The sequence below is a fragment of the Bufo gargarizans genome, chromosome 5 (assembly GCF_014858855.1).
Source record: "Bufo gargarizans isolate SCDJY-AF-19 chromosome 5, ASM1485885v1, whole genome shotgun sequence".
Taxonomy (NCBI): Eukaryota; Metazoa; Chordata; class Amphibia; order Anura; family Bufonidae; genus Bufo; species Bufo gargarizans.
Window position 1 is genome coordinate 441,353,281 of NC_058084.1, and position 24,900 is coordinate 441,378,180.

General features: G+C 44.1%; 1 protein-coding gene across 5 annotated transcripts in view; it reads left to right on the forward strand.

Moving 5' to 3' along the window:
- Nucleotides 1-24,900, forward strand: part of MLLT10 (MLLT10 histone lysine methyltransferase DOT1L cofactor) — a 223,990-nt gene that overhangs the window by 169,308 nt on the left and 29,782 nt on the right. For all 5 annotated transcript variants that reach the window (XM_044295627.1, XM_044295626.1, XM_044295628.1 and 2 more), the window contains one exon: nucleotides 3,785-3,963. In XM_044295627.1, the coding sequence (XP_044151562.1) occupies nucleotides 3,785-3,963 (179 nt within the window). The remainder of the gene's footprint in view (nucleotides 1-3,784; nucleotides 3,964-24,900) is intronic.

A 24,900-nucleotide genomic window follows, 5' to 3' on the forward strand; every position in this document is an offset into this window, starting at 1 on the left:
ATACTGTCTATTTCATATCTATCATCTATTTACACTCTATCCATCTAATATCTATGTATTTATCTATCATCTATCTCCTCTATCTAATATGTATCTATGAGATATTTATCTATCTAATCTATATTTATCTATCTTTCTATTATCTATTATTTATTTAATCTCTATCCATCTAATATCTATCTATCTCATATCTATGTATCTATCTTGTATCTATCTCATATCTATCTCATATGTACAGTACAGACCAAAAGTTTGGACACACCTTCTCATTTAAAGGGTTTTCTTTATTTTCATGACTATGAAAAATGTATATTCACACTGAAGGCATCAAAACTATGAATTAACACATGTGGAATTCTATACATAACAAAAAAAGTGTGAAACAACTGAAAATATGTCATATTCTAGGTTCTTCAAAGTAGCCACCTTTTGCTTTGATTACTGCTTTGCACACTCTTGCCATTCTCTTGATGAGCTTCAAGAGGTAGTCACCTGAAATGGTTTTCACTTCACAAGTGTGCCCTGTCAGGTTTAGTAAGTGGGATTTCTTGCCTTATAAATGGGGTTGGGACCATCACATGCGTTGTGGAGAAGTCAGGTGGATACACAGCTGATAGTCCTACTGAATAGACTGTTAGAATCTGTATTATGGCAAGAAAAAAGCAGTTAAGTAAAGAAAAACGAGTGGCTATCATTACTTTAAGAAATGAAGGTCAGTCAGTCCGAAAAATTGGGAAAACTTTGAAAGTGTCCCCAAGTGCAGTCACAAAAACCATCAAGCGCTACAAAGAAACTGGCTCACATGCGGACCGCCCCAGGAAAGGAAGACCAAGAGTCACCTCTGCTGCGGAGGATAAGTTCATCCGAGTCACCAGCCTCAGAAATCGCAGGTTAACAGCAGCTCAGATTAGAGACCAGGTCAATGCCACACACAGTTCTAGCAGCAGACACATCTCTAGAACAACTGTTAACAGGAGACTGTGTGAATCAGGCCTTCATGGTAGAATATCTGCTAGGAAACCACTGCTAAGGACAGGCAACAAGCAGAAGAGACTTGTTTGGGCTAAATAACACGAGGAATGGACATTAGACCAGTGGAAATCTGTGCTTTGGTCTGATGAGTCCAAATTTGCGATGCAGAAAAGGTGAACGGATGGACTCTACATGCCTGGTTCCCACCGTGAAGCATGGAGGAGGAGGTGTGATGGTGTGGGGGTGCTTTGCTGGTGACACTGTTGGGGATTTATTCAAAATTGAAGGCATACTGAACCAGCATGGCTACCACAGCATCTTGCAGCGGCACGCTATTCCATCCGGTTTGCGTTTAGTTGGACTATCATTTATTTTTCAACAGGACAATGACCCCAAACACACCTCCAGGCTGTGTAAGGGCTATTTGACCATGAAGGAGAGTGATGGGGTTCTGCGCCAGATGACCTGGCCTCCACAGTCACCGTACCTAAACCCAATCGAGATGGTTTGGGGTGAGCTGGGCTACAGAGTGAAGGCAAAAGGGCCAACAAGTGCTAAGCATCTCTGGGAACTCCTTCAAGACTGTTGGAAGACCATTTCAGGTGACTACCTCTTGAAGCTCATCAAGAGAATGCCAAGAGTGTGCAAAGCAGTAATCAAAGCAAAAAGTGGCTACTTTGAAGAACCTAGAATATGACATATTTTCAGTTGTTTCACACTTTTTTGTTATGTATATAATTCCACGTGTGTTAATTCATAGTTTTGATGCCTTCAGTGTGAATCTACAATTTTCATAGTCATGAAAATAAAGAAAACTCTTTGAATGAGAAGGTGTGTCCAAACTTTTGGTCTGTACTGTATGTATCTCGTATGTATCTATCTCATAGCTATGTATCGATCTAATTGTTTGGAGTTCAGGGCAGCACACCTTGTGAAGCAGCTTTGTAGCGATGGGTGCCAGCGGTATTGCACTTTGTTAAAGTGATGATCAATAAGAAAAATCAAATACACCGCAGCACTTCCAGTAGATGAAAATAGTGGGATCCTTTTATTCACCCATGCAACGTTTCGATCCATTTGCTGGGACCATTTTCAAGGCTTGAAAATGGTCCCAGCAAGTGGATCGAAACGTTGCATGGGTGAATAAAAGGATCCCACTATTTTCACCTACTGGAAGTGCTGCGGTGTATTTGATTTTTCTTATGTATCTATCTCATATCTATGTATCTATCTCATATCTATGTATCTATCTCATATCTATGTATCTATCTATCTCGTATCTATCTATCTCATATCTATCTATCTATCTATCTATCTCATATCTATCTATTTCTATCTTTATCAGGACTTTTGTTTCTTTTTTTTATTCCATTGATGGTTTTCTATATCTGTATCTATACTTCTTGTATCTATTGTATTGTGTCTGTGTGCACTGATTGAATAACTGGAAACAAAAACAGGGGAATCGCCCTTTCGAGCCCAGTTCCCTCAGTGAATTGGTAGCGGTGGGCGCACCAAGCAGCCTTTGACCTGTTGTTCACCCTCCTCATGCACTAGGTGTCAAAGGAGAAAGGGAGCGCACATTCGACCTCACAATCTTCCATCATGCTCCTCTTTGTGTTCCCACCAGAAGACGGATGGGTGCCAACTTCACAGAGGCCCTGTGAAAAGGCTCCTACCTTTCTCCAAATGTTGTGATTGATCTGTTTTGTGCATCCCAACAGGGTTTATTCAAGAGCTGAAAACCTTCTCCGTCACTCTCTCTCCTGAGTGATCTTGCTCTTTAGATCTGAAATGTCCTAATCTAGCACGCGGTGGATAAATTAGGAGACCTTATGTATTTCACGGATGGCGTCAGTCCAGCGTGAGATTAAGATAAATAAGAGGTTCTGTTGCTCTTTGAGTTTTTTTCTGTTTGTCTTTATATGTCTGTTGTGTTTGAACGCTTTCTATTTTTCTTCATTGCGCGGGGTGGGGGGTTTGGGGTTTGGTGATGGTGATGACTTTTTGTTGGGTTGTTCTCATGACATCCACAGGTTTGTTATTTCTTTGAACTGTTTGCTAGTTTTGTTTTTTCTTTTCCTTTGCTTTTATACTGAGTTTTTAGGATCTTAGGTGATGATTTTGCATGTTGAACTTTTTGAATTGCTAGTGTTTATAGTATTTTGAGACAGCCACCCAAAATTTTTAGTGAACAATATTCTTGGGGAATTGTTCCTAAAAGATACCAACATCGAATCCGACCAAGGGCAACATCTGCATGGAGTTTGTATGTTCTCCCCGTGCTTGCGTGGGTTTCCTCCGGGTGCTCCGGTTTCCTCACACACTCCAAAGACGTAGCGCTATATAAGGGCATAAAATAAATAATACACAGAAGATAGGGGAATTGAAAATCTGTCACATGAGAAAATGAGGGGTTAGTCTTTTGGTGTGGTTTCTCTGTATTTAGATCATATTGGTTGTTGCAGTGACCAGCACTGAAAAATCAAGAATTCCTGTATTTTCATTTATCGTTTATATTGCTGGTAAAGAATAATTTGTATTACTCCTAGAAGTTTAAGAATAAATTAACAGCTGGGTGTTACCAGTTGGGGGAAGTGTCCCTCCGTACAGTATTAGAATGTATTGGCTCCGATGAGCCCAAGTTATTACTTTGCAAAGTCTCGCGAAACTTCGCATAATAACTTTGATTTATACTGTAAAAAAACATTTCCCGAACTCTGGTTCGGTTCCAAATGGTTTTTATTTCTTTGTAAATCCTATCTTCTAAGAATCTAAACAGAATCTATTTTATGCTCTTTTTTTATTACAGGTATTTTCAGCAGCAATGACGTAGTGGTGTCCTTTCCCAGTGCTTTGTCAGGCTCCAGTACACCCGTTTCCAGTACCCATGTATCACAATGCTCCACGGCCCATCTACAGCCTGGAGGATCCTCATCCCCATTGCCTTCAACTTCAACTACTGTCCCTGCCAGCACTACTACTACTCAGGTAAGACGGTTCCTCAATAGTCCTCATGTTGGCATAGACATGCTTTTTACGTCTTATGTTATATTCTGTATGTATACAAGTTGTGTTGGGAGATTTGTGGCATGTAATGTTGACACCCTCCTATTTTTATGTCCTGCAGTCCTCTGGTGGAATACAACTGGTTCACATTTACACATAGAGCCATTCTGAGTGTATTGATAATGCTGCTTTATTGTCCTGTTATTGTGGTGATTTGCAAATTTCATTGCATCTTAAATGGGGTTTCCCTTATAATAAAGTGATGGCATATCGCTATCATATGCCATCACCTTATGCTCTGTTCGAATCTGACCTCGGAGAATGAAGTGGTGTAACACTGCCGCCCCTTCTAATTTTTCCTGCACAGCTTCACTGCCAGCCATCCACAAGTGCAGGAAACTGTGGCAACTCCCTTTGACTTTAATGGGGCAGTGCTGGGGTTCCCTGCACATCCGGGTGGTTGTGAGCCTCTGTGCAGAGGGGAAACTGTACAATATCCCCTTCATTCTCAGGTTGCAGAGGTCGGATATTCTGTAGCCCCAATTATCCTATCACTTTGTTCCTATGCAGGCTAATGTGGCTCCATGGTAACAGACTACAAACAAACCCTGCGTGGTCAGATCCTCCAGCCATACACTCCTCCATCTGACCTCTACTGCTTACTAACATTCATTGTGTAGATTAGCAATATGTGTGGGATACAGGGAAAAGATTATGACTCCTTGACCTGACTCCACAGGGCGTTTTTTTGTTGTTGTCTGTTTCCATGGCGACACAGAGGTGCAGAGGAGATGTTGCATAGGACCAATAATCTAATGAGTGTTTTACATGGAGTTAGACCTTCCCTTTAGGGCTCATTCACACAAACGTATTTTTTTGTTCGTGTTCGTTCTGTATTTTTTTATTTTTTAATTTTTATTTTTTGCGGCCCGTATGCGGAACCATTCATTTCAATGGGACCACACAAAAGTAAAAAAAAACAGAAATGACTCAGTGTGCATTCTGTATCTGTATGTCCACAAGTCTGTTCCGCATAAAAGTAGAACATGTCATATTCTTGTCCGTTTTGCGGACATGGACAGGCATTGTTACAACGGATCCGCAAAAAATACGGATGGAACACGGATGTTGGCTTTTTTTTTTTTTTTGGGCAGATCTATGTTTTGTGGACTGCAAAATACATACGGTCATGTGCATGAGCCCTTAAGCATAGGAACTCTTGGTACATTGCTTAGGACAAGAAGGTGGCAAGTGCTGACGGGTCTAATGAATCTGTGTGTCAGCGGCCACATTTGGAGTTGGATCTTTTCCACTTGGCTCTGATCAGAGAAGTGGGGAGGGCACGAATATAGTGACGATGCAATAAGATGTGGACTCAGGACTGACAAAGTAATGACTGGTCAGGAAGGACTCGTGTACACTGGTGTCTACCCTGTGTCTGCGCTGTCATTGCTGGCTGCAGCGCACCTACATCAGAGGCTCATTAAGCCCTATGAAGAGTGTAGAGAAGCTCATATATTGAGGCATGCACCAGGTGAAGGAGCCATAAGACCCCGGTAGACCTGGCATGGCATCCAGCCCTTTGTCTGATGATCAGCTCGGTAGGGGCATGCTTTGGTAGGGCAGGTACACGTACGCCCAGGGCATCCTCTGCCATTCTGGATGCAATTTATAGTTCAGCACTACCATGAAATGAGACATCCAGCGCAGTGTGACAAGGCTCGGAGCCGTGATGCAAAGTATCCTCTCAGGAATGAGAAGTCAATTTACACTAATGAGGGCTTATTTCGAGAGCAATAAACGCGTCGCAAGCAAATAGACAACCCAGCCAGAACTGCGGGACTGACGCAACGCTCGCCGGTGGGGGTTGCATCACTGGTGGGTTCTTACTGCCTCCGTCGTATCCCAGTCCGCAGGGATTCATCCCCGTTTACTCCAGTCTCTTTCTGGCATCTGGTATAACGAGGCTCTGAAAAATGTCCCTCTCCCCCCCGCTCTGTTGTGGAGCTGCCATGTGCCCGTACAGTGTGGAAGAGGCGGCATATCGTGCTTGCATCAGTCAGCTGCTGCCAAGGCTGGAAAATAAGTAGTGTTGTATCCCCCAGGATCCTTCAAGGTGGCCTGACACATTAGTGTAAGGCTATGTTCACTTGATAAAATACGTGGCAGATCAGAAGGTATGCTTTCTCTCCAAACGGGGCATTTTTGGTGGAGTAAATGGTGCCAACTACGCTTCAGCGTATGTTACCCCTTGCCCATTGAATTCAATGGGGAGCATGATATAAACTTGCAATTAGTTTTTTTTTCTTAAACCGAAAAAGTGTCAACATAAAAATCCACTGGCTTGTCCACTAAGGCCTTGTTCATTCTTCAGTGAATCATGGACGTGTGCCGTCTGTGTTCTCTACTCAACTCTCCATTGGTTTTTAATTTGTTTGTTCACACCTCTGTGGTTTTCCAGTGGCCGTGGATCAGTGGAAAAAGAACGTGGACATGCACGCCTTTGGACCAAACACAACCCCCCCCCCATATGACATCAGGCATGGAGAGGCACAATTGCACGCTGGGCGGTACAGTTGTTGATGCCGCTGCATGGCACCCATCGAGTGTTGTAGATGGGTTATACCAATTAGAATAGGACCCGTACATGATACTCGCTGGGCGTCAGCTGCTTTGGCGCATGTAGCGAGTCTCTCCACGCCCAATGTTCACTCGGTTGAGAGGCTTTGTCTGGTGGGATTGTGCAGGGTTAGAAGATATGATATCTTTCTTGCCACGCTTTCTTATCCTTCGGTTGTGTTTAGTGACGCAGCTCACCCCCAGTCACTCCAGTGGAGATGAGCCGCAATACCAGACCCAGCCCTTGGACTGAGGTGGCGCTGTTTCTGGTGGAAAGCAGCAATCTTTTTCTAACCCCATTCATCACTATCTTCTACCCTGCACACAGTGGGTCTCCACCCTCAACCAGCTCACTTTAAAAAGGGCTAGCCTGAAACGCGTAAGAGATTTTTGCTGCTTCCATCAATAAAGAATTCGGTTTTTATGACTTGGCACAAGTGCTGGATTTCGTATATTGTATCTTCTACCCAAGATGTATTGTGCAACAGAAAAATGGAGCAGTTGTCCATAGCAAGCAATAATTTGCTGCTTTCCTTTTCCAAAGAAAAAATGAGAGTTGTAGTCTGACTGCTCTGGGCTTTTTCCTAGCTCTAGCTTTGCTGAATGTGTGTGTTTAGGTATGAACATATTGACTGCCAGGGGTCACGTAACTTTAGCTTTCTGTTGCCTATGTGAGGGTTAATATTATTGCACTTGGATATTTGGATGCTTGGTCTTTAGAGCCACTCAGGTCTTGGAAGGCTTATTCCCGCAGTAAGCCAGGAGCGGCACATGGAGGACGTCTCCCAAGTCACAGACAATCTGCCGGCGCTGTAATTTGCAGCCGCAGATTACATGGAGCCGTTCTTCTTCGCGTATTTTGCTCTGGTTCCTTTCATCTGAATCTTATCTGGGGATCGTTGTTCTCCGCTCTCTCTATTTAAACTAATTACGGCGCAGTCATTTGTCAGAGAAAACATGGAGCTGTTTACATACAGCGCTATCACTGGAGAGGGGCTGGAGAGACGAAAGCCGGCAAACACCGGCCATGATAACATCGTCTGTTTGTCGGCAGATCAGTCGGAAGAGATCGGGGGGGGAATGCAAGCCTTTCTCGAGGCTTATTGGTAATCAGTAATTTTTTAGTAAAACTGATGACATTTGTAAAGATGCTGATACCTCTCTAATAGCATTACGTCCGATGGATATCCTCCTGACTCCCCCTGTGCACATGCATGCTTGGTTCCGATATTACATAGTCGGCATACCTCACCAAAGTTGTCGCGTTTAACAGAATATGATCTAGTCTGTATGTTAGCATTAAAGGGGTTTTCCGACGCTCTTTAACTGATGACCTATCCTCTAAATAGGTCACCAGTATTTGATTGGTGAGGGTCCGACACCCGGGACCCCCGGCCAATCAGCTGTTTGAGAAGGCAGCAGTGTTTGCAGTAACGCTACGGCCTTCTCGCAGCTTACCCGAGGCCAGTGACAACACGTTCATTGGTCACTTGGTCTCGGAGCAGCTTAGTCCCATTGAAGTGAATAGGCTGAGCTGCGATACCAAGCACAACCATTATACAGTCTACTGCGCTGTACTTGGTGAGCACTCACAGGAGCGCCGGTGCCTTCTAAAACAGGGTCAGACACCCACTAATCAGATACTGTTGACCTATCCAGAGAAAATCCCTTTAAGGCTAGCCATATACATTCTGTCTCTGAACCCCTCCGTACACATGCACACTTGGCTCAGCCGTTCTTGCATGTGTTCTCCATTGGTAGATAGGAGTCAGCTGCTGTCAGACTCCTCTGGCGGAGGTTTATCTTCTGAGAACAATAGGATAGGACATGTTGAAATCCAACAACCCAATAATAATCTTTATTTATATAGCGCCAACATATTCCGCAGCGCTTCACAGTTCAGGGGTTCATGTACAAACGGTCATAAATAACAGAGCAGCAAACTGGTTAATGACTAAAGAGGACTGAGGACCCTGCTGACAAGAGCTTACAATCTATCAGGAGACAGGGGCAAGACAAAAGGTAAGAAGTGCTTGTGCCGTACAATAGTCCAGCCATCTTATCAGAATAGGAGAGTAGATATAAAGCTGCATGGGCCGTCGCCAGCTGGTATCTGTAGTGCTTCTGAGGGCATGGGGTGTGGTGGATAGTGCTGGATTATGGATCAGGCTCGAAAGCATCAGGTTGCAGAGGGTGAATGGAGAAGAGTCAGATCAGAGGATGTGATAGGCCACCCTAAAAAGATGCGTTTTTTAGGGATTGCCTAAAACTGTGGATGTTGTGAATCAACCTGATTTCTTGGGGTAGAGCGTTCCAGAGAACTGGTGCAGCTCGGGAGAAGTTTTAGAGCCGGGAATGAGAGGTTCAGATTATGGTGGATGTTAGTCATAAATGTTTTACAGAGCATGGGTAGGGCGGTAGACAGAGACGAAGGAGGAGATGTAGGGGGTGCAGCACTGTGGAGAGCTTTGTGGGCGAGAGTGAGAAGTTTAAATGAAATCCTGTGCTGTATGGGCAACCAGTGCAATGACTGGTACAGGGTGGAGGCATCAGAGTAGAGGGGCAGAGAGATGGACCCAATTCTTCTACTGACATCTACAGTGGGGAGGGAGTCAAAAGGTCCCCATACACAGATGATTGCTCTGTCCCTCCAAAATCGACAGGTTTGGCCATTTTGAAATCTAATGTGTATGGTCAGCTGGCAAGCTTTAAAGGGATTCTGTCACCAGTTTTTGACCCCCACATTAAAAAATATGGTTATGTGCATGGTGCCCTTGTGATTCCTAATGTGGTCTTATAAGCTAAATCTGTAGGCTCATTTAGTGTAAAAAACGTTTTATCTAACCTGTCATTCATCAGATTAAGGTGCCCAGGAGGACGCTCATGTCTCCAAGATGCCGCCCGCCCCCGCCGCCGTTTGTGCCCAGCTCCTCCTTTGCTTTCATCAGCGATGTGCCCAGCTCCTCCTTTGCTTTCATCAGCGATGTGCCCAGCTCCTCCTTTGCTTTCATCAGCGATGTGCCCAGCTCCTCCTTTGCTTTCATCAGCGATGTGCCCAGCTCCTCCTTTGCTTTCATCAGCGATGTGCCCAGCTCCTCCTTTGCAGTCCTGCTCCAACGGTCTTCAATCTGCCCAAGGGGCGGCGTTTCACCTCTCTTGCGCCCAGCCAGCCTCCCCCAACTGCCGCTTTGAAGCGCCGCCCAGCTCATGAATATTCAGTTTGCTGGGCGGCTTCTGCGGTCCCCGCTCTGAAGCGCTGCGCTTAACAGTGCCCGGCGCATGCGCCGGATCTTGTGAAGTCCGGTACAGTAAGCGCCGCCCAGCTCATCAATATTCACTTCGCTGGACGGCGCTTACTGTCCCCGACTTCACAAGATCCGGCGCAGGGCACTGTTCAGCGCAGCGCTTCAGAAAGCAAAGGAGGAGCTGGGCACGAACGGCAGCGGGCGGCATCTTGGAGACATGAGCGTCCTCCTGGGCACCTTAATCTGATGAATGACAGGTTAGATAAAACGTTTTTTACACTAAATGAGCCTACAGATTTAGCTTATAAGACCACATTAGGAATCACAAGGGCAGCATGCACATAACCATATTTTTGAATGTGGTGGTCAAAAACTGGTGACAGAATCCCTTTAAGGCAGTGCACAAGATAAGACTTATAGGTTTACACTCTAAAAAACATAACGCCACAAGCACTCCACATATGAGATGGAGGTATCAAGGCCCTCTTAACCCTAACCCTGATAGCTGTCTTCTCTAAAGACCACCCAAGGGCCAACGTCTATTGGACTGTTTCCAAACATTGCTCTGATGAAGGCTAACAAGCACATGCCTCTTTGTCCACTAGGGGCAGAGGGGGACATTATGTGTGGTCCCACCTACTATCTCAGATTGAGATATGTGGTGGAAGTAACATTGTAACACAGTGTATGTGTGTGTGTATATATAGATATATATATTTTATATACTACACACTGTGTTTTTTCGCACCAGACTATAAGACGCACCTAGGATTTAAAGGAGGTTAATAGAAAAATCAAACCTCGGATCAGACCACCATCAGACCTCAGATGAGATATATAAAAGAAAAATCTATAATAATAAACTTACCTTGCTTGCTCCTGACGGCGCTGCCACTCTGTAGATCCACCATTCACAACAGATGACATCACAGCTCATCTATTCCCTCCTGACCTCTGCACAGGTCACAGAGCGGCCTAGAAAACTCTCCCATAGAAGTCAATGAGGTCCCCTTCAGACCACTATGTCTATGGACCATAGGGGTGCCGTAAAGCATATTTATAATGCTGTTAAGAACAGCTCAGGCAAGATGGCCGCCCCCATAATGATGTGCAGAGAATAGAATAAATAAATCTGTAATCGGAAAATAAAAAAGGATTAGAAAAAAAAGGAGATGTGTCGCAATCTGGTTTTAACTGAAAGAAAAAATTATAATTGGCGACGCCTTCCCTTTAAAGTAAATTAAATCGTGTTTCAGTCGATTTAACAGAACACTGCCCCCTAGTGGCCTTTTTGTCATGCAAAATGATTACTAATTTTCTGGTGTAAAAGCCATGACTTTGTACAGTTTCTGTAGCTGATATGGAAGTATATGATCTGCACTGCATTGTTGTATACGCTCATCGTGTTGCATTTGGTGGGGTATCCCTGTTTATAAGACATATCACACAGCTCTAGTGCCCCCAGCTGGTCAGTATTCTTATTAATATTTACTAAACACCCATTATATATATATATATATATATATATATATATATATATATATATATATATATATATATATATATATATATTTATTTATTTATTTATTTATATATTATTATTTTTTTATGGCTTCCCTTGACGATCGTTTGATTGATTGAGGCAAGCACGAGATGATGGACGCGCCGAGCCTTTGGCATTTAAAGGGAAAGCAGTGGGTTTTAAGTAGGAAGAGGTCAGAGGGTGGGGGGAAAAAAGGAATTTACAGCTCGGGGGGGGGGGGGGGGAATTCTTAGGTAACATGTGACCCAACAGGAAGAACAAAGGAGTCCCAGTACTAGAGTAATCCTGTATTCGCTCTAATTAAAATCCTTCCAATCTTATTTCATCCCTTGTCCCAGCGAGGTTGGCTTCACATTGAAATCCTGAGCGAGCAGAGGGACGCGGCTGTGGCGGCCGCTGCATGGTCCGGTACAGCGCTGCACGCCGAGACAGCTGCATCTCAGATTCTGCTCCTAGCAGTGAATGCTTATTGCCTGGGAGCTGAGGCTTATTTAGTGTGGCTTATCTGGTGCTCCTGTAGCAGCCATCAGTCTCCAGGCAACCCAGCCGCATTGACCTCTTCATTGAACTGAGTGCAGCAGGACCTTCATTTAGCTGCATAAAACAATAGTGACGGAGCCGCATTCGAAGACCATGTTGCCTGATAGAAGGAGCTCAAGTCCTTTCTTTCTTTTTCTTCCCTTTGGTTTTCTTGTTGCTTAACTTTAAGGATTTTCTTAATTAGTTTAGGAAAAACACCATTTATTTATTTATTTTTGCCACATTTTTCATGGCGATTTTATTATTTTTGTGTTAAAGATATATGCATGCAGTAGGACAATATTAAATGCACAAATTTGTAGCATTATAGCAGCATGCTTTTTCCTTCTCTATAGGACAAAAAAAAAAAAAAGCATTGTGAAAAATGTCTGTATTAATAAAAATAAATAATAATAGGTTAAAAAAAAACATGAAATTCATAGCATCTCTTTTTTAACCAAGCAGAAAAAACACCTAAAAAAGTATTTGTAAAGGAGACCTTAGGGTTGGTATCTCTGAAGTTTTGCTTTCGATTGTAGGATTGTATTTGTGAACAGTTGGGGGTGTAAAAAAAAAAAAAAAGAAGAAGAAGCGATATAAAACTTTGTGTTCAGATACAGTTGCTGTTGAATGTAATTTTGAAGACTTTATATTATAAAAATATATGATTTAGCATTTTTATGTGTACTAAATGTAAAAAAAAAGATGTTATTGTGGATAATCTTAATAATGAAGGTTAACGTGGATGTTAACAATTATCTAGAAAAGTGAAAACATGTTTTGAGTGTGGGAAAAAATAATTAAAAACTATCTATCCATCTATCCACCACGCTTGGGTGGAATAAATAGATCCATTATCTATTTCACTTTATTTTGGAGTGCTGTCTCTATTTCTGTAAATTTAGAATATCTATCTACAATATCTATCTATCCCATTATCTACAAAATCTATCTATCGTAATCTAATCTATACAATGTCTCCCCCCCCCCCCCCAAAAAAAAAAAAAACACATGCGGTTTTAAACAGATGCTACTTTGTGACTGTTGCCTGTTATTTCAGTATTTTGCAGTATTTTTGGTCATGTTGCGGTTATAAATGGTGCATTTCCTCTTTTGCAATGAGAAACGAGACAAACATTTGGAGTGGGATTGAAGTGGGATATTAATGTGCGGCGGCATAGCTTTGCAGAAACTGAGTTATGCAAATACAGGAGGAATTGAGACTTAACACTGCGTTGATTTAAATAACCCGGGCGCGTTGTCTTCGGTCCATTTTGCGAGATTGATGGCTGCAGGCAATATCCAGCTATAATGCAATAGTTGGATTTCTTTTTGTATTAGCGTTTGACTGGTTGCATTAAAATGGCAGACGCGCCCGATGAGTAACGTTAGGAGCTCTTTTATGGAGTCCTCCCTCTGCAGTAAGTCGCTGATGAAATGACACTGAACCAAGCACAAGCTGTCTGTGGCCTTAAAATTTGGTATAAGTAGCGTGCCTGTCAGCTCTATTGTCTGCTCTCCAGAAATCTCGCCGCTCCTGATGTCATCGAGATCACTTTAATAGCCTGTCAAGTTCTTAATTTTTGACAGATAATTCCTTTGCCAGAACAACATACTCACTAATGTAAGAAACAATTCAAATCCACGTGTCACTGGGTCAGGTCCACATTTTTGGTGGATATCTGGATTCTGCAGTTTTTGATCTTATATTTATATATATATATATGAGTAAAAGCCACTGTAATAAAAAAATATATAATATCACAAATATTTCTATAGCTCATGTAGCATTTCCTGTGACAGGAACATAGTGCAAACATCTAGTACTGATTCTTTTCTCCTTCCGTACAGCTGTTTTTGTCCCCCCCGCCCCCCCCCCCGCCCCCATACAAGGGGCGTGGTTATATTGCAATATTACACACCTACATTTGTACTCGCGGAGCTTGTTCCTAATAGGGCTCGTCGTTGTGTCAGAATCTGGTTTGTTTACTTTAATAATTGCTCTGGTATTTTATGTTTTTTTTTTTTTCTTTTTTTTTTTTTTCCATCACAAAGTTGCATGGTGGCGCTGTTTAAATTGAATAGTAATGAGTAAGGGCATGTGCACACAGCAGTGTGGTTTAGTGGTACCTACACACGTGGCAGATTAATACAGTGCCAGCAAAGGCAAAGAGATCTGCCAATTCTCACGTACACTTCTCCATGCGGCAATTGATCCGCCGTGTGGTTTTTGAAATCTGCAGCAAGTCAATTGTTTGTGTGATTTCGCACCTTATGTAGAGTGGTTTTCCCCATAGACTTCAATAGGATTGTTAACATAAATCTGCACCAAAAAACGCATAAAAACTGTACAAAAATGAGATAAGTAAGGCGGATTTATGTGCAGTTTTGGTGCAGATTTCATGTGGATTTTCTGCACACTTTGTGCAGTTACCCCGTATGTGTTTTATGGTCCGCAAAATCGCAGATCCGCAAAGAACGGATCCTGGCCACGTGCATGCTGCCATTTTCTTTTTCACTTCCCTAGAAATGTCCTATCCTTATCTACAAAAAGGACAAGAATAGGACATGTTCTATAATTTTTTTCAGGGCCACGGAACGAATGAGCTGATGCGGAAAGCGCGCGGCGTGCTGTATGCTCATTGAAATGAATGGGACCAGACATACAGTTGTGTGCATGAGCCCTTATGCAGATTTTCCGCTCTGAATTTGCAAAAGTTACCTGCGTTTTTGCCCCAGATGCAAAGGGCAAAACCTGCGCTAAACAATCCGTGCAAAACAATTGACGTGCTAAGGATTTCAAAGATCCGCACTGCGGGTCAATTTCTGCACTTTGTACGGAAGATTATACATAGCTGCTACTGTATTAGGGCTCATGCACACGAATTTAATTTCTTTCTGTGTCTGTTCAGTTTTTTTGTGGACCGTATGCAGAACCATTCATTTTAATGGGTCCTCAAGAAAAAACAGAAGTTACTCTGTGTGCATCCCATTTCCGTATGTCTGTTCCGCAAATAAAATAGAACATGACCTATTATTGTCTGCATTACGGACAAGGATAGGACTGTTCCATTCCGCAAAATACGAATGCACACGGACGTCATCCGTATTTTTTTGCGGATCCGTTGTATACGGTCGTGTGCACGAGCCCTTATGCTGTGGATTTTCTGGACGTAAAACCATGGGAAAAATTAGTGTATAAGGCTACTTTCACACTAGTGTTTATTACAGATCCGTCATGGATCTGCAAAAATGCTTCCGTTACAATAATACAACCGTCTGCATCCGTCATGAACAGATCCGTTTGTATTATCTGTAACATCGCCAAGACGGATCCGTCATGAACTCCATTGAAAGTCAATGGGGGACGGATCCGTTTTCTATTGTGCCAGAGAAAACGGATCCGTCCCTATTGACTTACATTGTGTGCCAGGACGCATCCGTTTGGCTCCGCTCTGCAGGCAGCGTTTTGGTGTCCGCCTCCAGAGCGGAACAGAGGCTGAACTGAGGCATTCTGAATGGATCCTTTTCCGTTCAGAATGCATTAGGGCAAAACTGATCCGTTTTGGACCGCGTGTGAGAGCCCTGAACGGGTCTCACAAATGGAAACCAAAACGCCAGTGTGAAAGTAGCCTAATATGCACCATGTGCATGTATCCAAAGACTTTCGTTATCCTAGGTATGTGTATGTAAAATATCTGTATTGTCAAAATTATATAATAAAAAATTTCGGTAGTTTTTTTTATATATATATATAATTTTTTTTTTGTAACTGTATATTTTTACTATATATATTTATACACACACAGGCAAATTACAATATATTTCCTTTTTTTATTCAATTTTTTTATTCTTTGTTTTGTTTCCATATTGGTATTTCCAATCTTAACCCACATGGCTTTATTACTGCTGAGAAGTGAGCATATGGTCCGTGCCCTCCGGCTATCTTGTGATTTGTAAACCTATTTGCTGTTTCCTGTCGGAGCATCACATTTTGCCAGCTTTGCTTCAGCCTTGCTGCCTCTTCTATTCCTGCTACTTTACCCGCCTTGTTACTTTTTATATTGAGATATATAAATTTATTTTATTTTATTTACTACAGAATTGGAATCTTTTTTGCAACTTGTCTATTTATTGCCTTTGAACGGACACACAGATGCAGAAATCACAATTCCGGAAGCACAAGCCTGACCATCAGCCTTTTTTTATTTCTCTCCCAATAATCTGTCCCACTTTCCAGATCATACAGATTTCTCTGTTGCTTTGTAGCGTCGGCGTTCCTTTTGGTTTGTTTACCCGGTGTCTCCCCTTCGTTTTTTCACTTCCTCTCTCAGCAATACAAAGCAGTGACAGAACAGGAAGCGAATAATCTGCTTGACCCCCATCTCATTATCAGCAGGATAAGGAATGCAACTGAAAAAATAATCGTTTGTCAGCCAAGGCAACGGATCTTCAGACGATTGTAAAAGGGTTTGTGCGTGGCTTTCTACGAGGTGTCACATCTGATATTAGGTACAGAAAAAAAAAAAAAAAACTTACAATGACTTGTAGCTGCGGAGGATTGAAAGCGGCGCTCTCTCCTGTGATTGTATCGAGCCAGTGAACTGTCCCTGCATCAGTCTCGGCAATTCTCTTGCTATATATCTGTAGTCATAAAATAAGAGGCTTATTGATAGTATATAAACTGATTAAAGCCGTCTCACAGTCGGTTTTTCATACACGGGATGGCACCAAAGACTGCGGAGGCAGTGGGTTCTGTATGGTTTAAGTACAATGAAATCCCACCCCCTTCTTTATGGAAACTCGACTTGTGGGCATTCAGCATTAGCCTAAACAATGGCTCTGAATATGTTAAGCCCCTAACAATTAGGGAGCAGTTTGGGGCATTGAATAATGTCGAATGATGCAATTGAACCTGACAGCTTGAACAGTCAGCCCCCTCATGGGACCTGAAAGTTGTTCACACTTGGTTTCATCTCTCATCACACGCTGAGTATTAAAGCCCTACTTGTCGGGAGCTGAGGCAAAAAAAAAAAAAGAAAATAACAACAAAAAACGGTCTTTCCGAAAAAAGCAAAAAATGTATATAACCCCACGGTACCTCCCCCCATATACGATACTTCCTGTAGATCTAGAAGAAATGTCAAGTTTCCAGGTGTACACCTAAATCTGCCACCTCTCTTCCGAGCTGGTTGTCTTTCGAGATCTTTCCACCCTTCGCTGTGGTTCTTAGCCATAGATCAGTTGGTGGCCCCATGGTGCTTCCACACCAGTACTAGGTCCAGTTTCTTAGGGATCCGGTTGACCTACTAGTATATTTTTTTAGAGAATATACTCAATGCAGAGAGTAGATTCTAGGTCTACGGCCTCCTTCGCAACGGAAGAGTTTGTGCCCGGAAGAGTTGAACAACCCGACGTGGAGACTGATCCAGAACAAGATGGACCCAAGCAGAAGACAGAATATTCTGAAAAACAGCTATTCATATGATTTCCAGAGATCTTAAAGGGGTTTTACAAGAATGGAGGAAATGCCATAATGAAAGAACCTTTACCATTTCAGTGCGTCTTGTTCCTATGGTCCGTGCCGGTGGATTCTTGCATGTGGACCACAAGGCCACTGAGGCTAGTCATTAGCTGCTGGGCTCAAGTGAATCAACAAAGGCCAACAGGGACATCTGAAGCGCGTGGGAGATTCTTGTAAAGGCTGTTTTATTACAGTTTTTCCAACTTTTTTTCCTAGGCAAAACCTTTTAATCGGCTGGATGGCACCTCATCGTAAAAATCAGAGACTGAAAATTTCCCTAGAGCCAGTTAACCAGTCTTTTAACTTTTTGGGTGGTTTTCTACTGATAATGTTGGAATTTTGAATTTTCTTTGCTCACTGGCATTTATAAAAATCCAGTGGCTCCTGGTGTGGTTGTCTAGTTGTCACCGAGTAATAGGTGTTATACTGTTATAAAACTGATTATATTAGGTTTTGTGGGTCTGACTTTTGGCACCCCCTCTGATCTGAAAAGCGTGATTGTCCCCTTTGCTTTTTACCTGGTACAGCTTCATACTTTTTGTAGCCGCTGCACCTAGTTTGACCATTCACTGCAGCTTTGCCTGATTTCGGTGAATGGCACCGAACCGTAACACCGGGCAGAGATGCTACTAAAAGTACAAAGCATGGCCTGGTAAGCAATAAAGGGGATGCGACGGTTGCTGGAGCACAGCGCCCCTTTCAAAGAGTCAGACCTCCTCCTTTCTAATATTGATGACCTTTCCAAAGGATAAGCTATCAATTTGTAGTCCTGGATAACCCACTTTAAGACCCCTTTAAACTTAGCAATTTGTGTCTCACCAGGCATTGGTGATGGCTGATAATTTCTCCAGATTAATAAGATGGTAGATGAAGATCTGAGCTGTGCCTGCCTAACAGATCCAGCTTCAGAAAGCCAAATCTAGAGCCTTTGTTAGCATCAGTCCAACTTTTATTTCATCTTCTTAATAAGATTAGCGGTACAGTAGTAGTAGACTCATAATGGTTATGGATGAACTACTACTGTACCGCTAATTATATTCAGAAGATGAAATAAAAGTTGGACGATTTTAACAAAGGTTCTAAAATTGGATTTCTGACCGGTGGTCTGCGGTTGAGCTGCAGGGACAGCACTGTGATGATTGTCCTTTTATTATTGCTTGGCAGATCCAGCACTACCATTCCGGTTCTCCTGGCCGGACTCCGTTTAGGCTACTTTCACACTTGCGTTTTGGTTTCCGTTTGTGAGATCCATTCAGGGCTCTCACAAACTGTCCAAAACGGATCAGTTTTGCCCTTTATGCATTCTGAATGGATAAGGATCCGCTCAGAAAGCATCAGTTTTCCTCCGTTCCGTCTCCATTTCGCTTTGGAGGTGGACACGAAAACGCTGCTTAAAGCGTTTTGTTGTCAGTCTGACGAAATGGAGCCGTTCTGACACACAATGTAAGTCAATGGGGACGTATCCGTTTTCACTGACACAATCTGGCCCAATAGAAAACGGATCCGTCCTCCATTGACTTTTCAATGGTGTTCATGACTGATCCGTTTTGGCTATGTTAAAGATAATACGAAGGGATCCGTTCTGAACGGATGCAGACGTTTGTATTACCTTAACGGATGCGTTTGTGCCGATCCATGACGGATCCACACCAAATGCGAGTGTGAAAGTAGCCTTACCCAGTTGCAGTGGTGATGTCACGTCAAGAACGTGATGGCTGCAGCCAATCACTGGCCTCAGTGGTCACTTGTTGTGACGTCACCGCTGCAGCGGTAAACAGAGCCCGGCCAGGAGAATTTGAGTTGCGGAGATAAGAGCAGCTCACTTCCTTATTGCAGCCTATTCCCCATTGTTGTCTGGTTTATAAGCAAAACTGGACAACCCTTTTAAGAAATTGGATGAGATTACAAAAACATACTTCCCCTCTTCCAGAAAAAACGCCATTAATGGGGCTAAGCTGCAATAGTGCATGCAGCCAATGGAGAAGAGTGGCGCTGTTTCTGGAAGACTCTGTTTTTGTAATCTTACACAACCCCTCAAATAACTTTTCAGCTGATTCCCATCCTGCTTGGTTGATAATAATTGAAAGCGCCATCTTTCCTAGACGTGTCCATGTGACTATACCTGGATAGATCTTGAGATAATTGTGCTTGTTATTGGGTATCAGGTTATGTACAGTCATAATTCCCTAAGTGGTTTCAAGTGACTCCCTGTAGTTTCTTAGTTTTACTGATCCTTTAATAATATGTGTACGGTGAACTATTCCACCAGAGCCGAGTGCCGCTCATACACGATGAGATTAGAGGTGCGGGCGCGCAGGTATCTAGAACAGTAAGGCCTCATGCACATGGTCGTGTTACCATATATTGTACAGAGCCAAAACAGGGCTCCCGTTCCCAATATACTACTGAGGCACACACAGGTTTTTCTCTTTCACGTTTCATACAAATTTGATCACATGCTGTATGTACTGTATGGAGGTACTCTACCCTAGTAGTGCTGCCCCCACTGGAGGATAGCTCCTTATATACAGGGACCCTGTGACTTTGTACTGGTCATACAGATTCCATGCACACGCACAGCTTAAAGGAGTCATCCTTTACAAGTGATGGATCAGGATAGGCCATCACTATCTGATCGGTAAGGCACGCAGCAGTTTTTGTCTGGCTGAATGCCTGCATTTTTTCCGGGGAGCATCTGAATCTCCGCTGGACCATATTATAGTCAATGGGTTATAGGACCAATGGGAATTGCGGTAACATCCGGGTCCAGAGAGCTCCAACAGGCTGTTCTCTGCTGGAACTAATAACAGAAGCCTAAGGGTCCGACACCCCACACTCCCTGTACTCTCTTAGTCCGACACCCCGCGCTCCTTGTAGTATCTTAGTCTGACACCCCGCACTCCCTGTACTATCTTAGTCTGACACCCCGCGCTCCTTGTAGTTTTAGTCCGACACCCCACACTCCCTGTAGTTTTAGTCCGACGTCCCGCACTCCCTGTAGTTTCTTAGTCTGACACCCGCACTCCCTGTAGTTTCTTAGTCTGACACCCCGCACTCCCTGTAGTATCTTAGTCTGACACCCCGCGCTCCCTGTAGTTTCTTAGTCTGACACCCCGCACTCCCTGTAGTATCTTAGTCTGACACCCCGCGCTCCCTGTAGTTTCTTAGTCTGACACCCCGCGCTCCCTGTAGTTTCTTAGTCTGACACCCCGCACTCCCTGTAGTTTCTTAGTCTGACACCCCGCACTCCCTGTAGTATCTTAGTCTGACACCCGCGCTCCCTGTAGTTTCTGAGTCTGACACCCGCACTCCCTGTAGTTTCTTAGTCTGACACCCCGCGCTCCCTGTAGTATCTTAGTCTGACACCCTGCGCTCCCTGTAGTATCTTAGTCTGACACCCTGCGCTCCCTGTAGTATCTTAGTCTGACACCCTGCGCTCCCTGTAGTATCTTAGTCTGACACCCTGCGCTCCCTGTAGTATCTTAGTCTGACACCCGCGCTCCCTGTAGTTTCTTAGTCTGACACCCCGCACTCCCTGTAGTATCTTAGTCTGACACCCCGCGCTCCCTGTAGTTTCTTAGTCTGACACCCCGCGCTCCCTGTAGTTTCTTAGTCTGACACCCCGCGCTCCCTGTAGTATCTTAGTCTGACACCCTGCGCTCCCTGTAGTATCTTAGTCTGACACCCTGCGCTCCCTGTAGTATCTTAGTCTGACACCCTGCGCTCCCTGTAGTATCTTAGTCTGACACCCTGCGCTCCCTGTAGTATCTTAGTCTGACACCCTGCGCTCCCTGTAGTATCTTAGTCTGACACCCCGCACTCCCTGTAGTATCTTAGTCTGACACCCCGCGCTCCCTGTAGTATCTTAGTCTGACACCCCGCGCTCCCTGTAGTATCTTAGTCTGACACCCGCGCTGTCTTAGTCTGACACCCGCGCTCCCTGTAGTTTCTTAGTCTGACACCCCGCACTCCCTGTAGTATCTTAGTCTGACACCCCGCACTCCCTGTAGTATCTTAGTCTGACACCCCGCGCTCCCTGTAGTATCTTAGTCTGACACCCCGCACTCCCTGTAGTATCTTAGTCTGACACCCCGCACTCCCTGTAGTATCTTAGTCTGACACCCCGCACTCCCTGTAGTATCTTAGTCTGACACCCTGCGCTCCCTGTAGTATCTTAGTCTGACACCCCGCACTCCCTGTAGTATCTTAGTTTGACACCCTGCGCTCCCTGTAGTATCTTAGTCTGACACCGGCACTCCCTGTAGTTTCTTAGTCTGACACCCCGCACTCCCTGTAGTATCTTAGTCTGACACCCTGCGCTCCCTGTAGTATCTTAGTCTGACACCCTGCGCTCCCTGTAGTATCTTAGTCTGACACCCTGCGCTCCCTGTAGTATCTTAGTCTGACACCCCGCACTCCCTGTAGTATCTTAGTCTGACACCCTGCGCTCCCTGTAGTATCTTAGTCTGACACCGGCACTCCCTGTAGTTTCTTAGTCTGACACCCCGCACTCCCTGTAGTATCTTAGTCTGACACCCTGCGCTCCCTGTAGTATCTTAGTCTGACACCCGCACTCCCTGTAGTTTCTTAGTCTGACACCCGCACTCCCTGTAGTATCTTAGTCTGACACCCGCACTCCCTGTAGTTTCTTAGTCTGACACCCGCACTCCCTGTAGTATCTTAGTCTGACACCCGCACTCCCTGTAGTATCTTAGTCTGACACCCCGCACTCCCTGTAGTATCTTAGTCTGACACCCCGCACTCCCTGTAGTATCTTAGTCTGACACCCCGCACTCCCTGTAGTATCTTAGTCTGACACCCCGCACTCCCTGTAGTATCTTAGTCTGACACCCCGCACTCCCTGTAGTATCTTAGTCTGACACCCTGCGCTCCCTGTAGTATCTTAGTCTGACACCCTGCGCTCCCTGTAGTATCTTAGTCTGACACCCTGCGCTCCCTGTAGTATCTTAGTCTGACACCCTGCGCTCCCTGTAGTATCTTAGTCTGACACCCTGCGCTCCCTGTAGTATCTTAGTCTGACACCCCGCACTCCCTGTAGTATCTTAGTCTGACACCCCGCGCTCCCTGTAGTATCTTAGTCTGACACCCCGCACTCCCTGTAGTATCTTAGTCTGACACCCGCGCTCCCTGTAGTTTCTTAGTCTGACACCCCGCGCTCCCTGTAGTATTTTAGTCTGACACCCTGCGCTCCCTGTAGTATCTTAGTCTGACACCCTGCGCTCCCTGTAGTATCTTAGTCTGACACCCTGCGCTCCCTGTAGTATCTTAGTCTGACACCCTGCGCTCCCTGTAGTATCTTAGTCTGACACCCTGCGCTCCCTGTAGTATCTTAGTCTGACACCCGCGCTCCCTGTAGTTTCTTAGTCTGACACCCCGCACTCCCTGTAGTATCTTAGTCTGACACCCCGCACTCCCTGTAGTATCTTAGTCTGACACCCCGCGCTCCCTGTAGTTTCTTAGTCTGACACCCTGCGCTCCCTGTAGTATCTTAGTCTGACACCCTGCGCTCCCTGTAGTATCTTAGTCTGACACCCTGCGCTCCCTGTAGTATCTTAGTCTGACACCCTGCGCTCCCTGTAGTATCTTAGTCTGACACCCTGCGCTCCCTGTAGTATCTTAGTCTGACACCCTGCGCTCCCTGTAGTATCTATGTCATTTGTGAGCTGCAAATTAGTTGTGTACGTCACTCCTATACATTTTTCCACGCAGATATTTTTCTGATGCTTTCAAACCCTTATTCATGTATGGTTCTTTAATTCGCTGCAGTCTTGCAGTGGAATCCGCACCAAAAACCATCAGCGTGTGAATGCAGCCTTCATCATCCCAGCATCAACACTTTGTAGACACATATTTTTCTTTTTTGTACACCAGCCTGATGAAGGGCTTTCCTTTAGCCCGAAACGTTGTATTGTTGTGCGCCACCATCTCCGGCTGAATAAATACACAATTTGCATATGTACCATTTGGAGTGCTGTCTATTTGTATATATAACACTTTATATACGCGTTACCGTACATGTATGGTTCGGTGTACTGTCATCCGTTCCAAACCAGTCACAGGTAAATAGCGGAATCTGAGCCACAGCATCTTCTGCATGTATTTGCTTCAGATTTTCCTCTAAGCATTAATTGGATTGTGGATGTAAGATTCGCACCGCAGGTAAATTTTATTTTTTTGTCATGCGGATGCAATGTTTTACAATCACGTGCGCTTTGCTAATACCGTAAAACAATGCGGTTTTCCACATGCAATTCTGTGGCAGTGTATCCACCACGTGTGAACATAGCCTTACAGGTCCCACAGTGGTTACCAAGCTTTTCCACAGAATAGACAATATCATTGCTTTTTTTTTTGCATCTGTTTTTGCATCTTTTCATTTTGCCAGTGATTAGAGCCCACTGATCATTTGTGGATCCTTGCCCGGTGGGTTTCAATGGCCTGGGTGACGCTGCAGGGTCCTGGAATTTCTCTCTATTCTGCAGAACATTCGCCATAAAGGGGCGTCCACTCTTGGGAGCCAGCGAAAGCTGATTTCAGCTGTGGAATTTTCCGGCTTGTCGGAATCCTCTGCCCTTAATGTGTATTGACAGGATGATTGCACTTTTTTAATAAATGCTTGCTATGGCCTGTTTTTACCGGGAGTGAAACATGAATCTCCCGCTTCACATTTAATCCCTGCGCTGCCATTAGCCCCGCAATGCAAAGGTGTTAATAATGCGCAACTTAAATATTTATTACTTTTTCCTTCTTGCCGAGGCTGGAACGAGCCGCAGTTTGGCTGCACCCTTCTTTTTCTTTTTTTCTTTTTGTGGATTCCATGTTTTGTAGTTGTGAATTACACATTAGATCTGTGTAACTAGTTGTTTGCCAGTGGATTTAGAGGATTACGTATTTTTGATATTGTATTTTTGCCACCGTTATATCATGCAAAACGTTAACGTAATGGTTGCCAAGTCTAGTTTTATACAGTTTTATAATTGTTGGCTGATTTAACAAGCCTTTCTAATAAGTATTGTTTAAGGGTCCTTTTACAGTGGGCGTTAACAGCCCGGTGCAACCATAGATCGACCATGTAGCAGGTTGATCAGTGCTTGTTTAGAGGGATTTTACACGGGCTGATTGGTAGTACGATTGTTCATCCCCCATGCAGTTTGTATATTGCCTACAAGGACTGACGATCAGCTGAACAAATTTTGTACAAGCACTAGCTCCCAATCATCACGTTAAGTCCTCAAGCTTCTACTTGTTTCAGGAGAACACCCAATATGGTAGCCACTTTGCATCTCAGGTGTGGCCTACAAGACCTGCCATATTGTAACGTAGATGCTGTGCATAGGGACCGTTTGGAAACTGGTCATCTTATGACCTCAGCAGAGGGGCAGAAAAGCAGTTGCCAGTTAGCCTGTGGTACCAAGAATAGGCAAGTAGTGGTGAGATGACTGTATCAT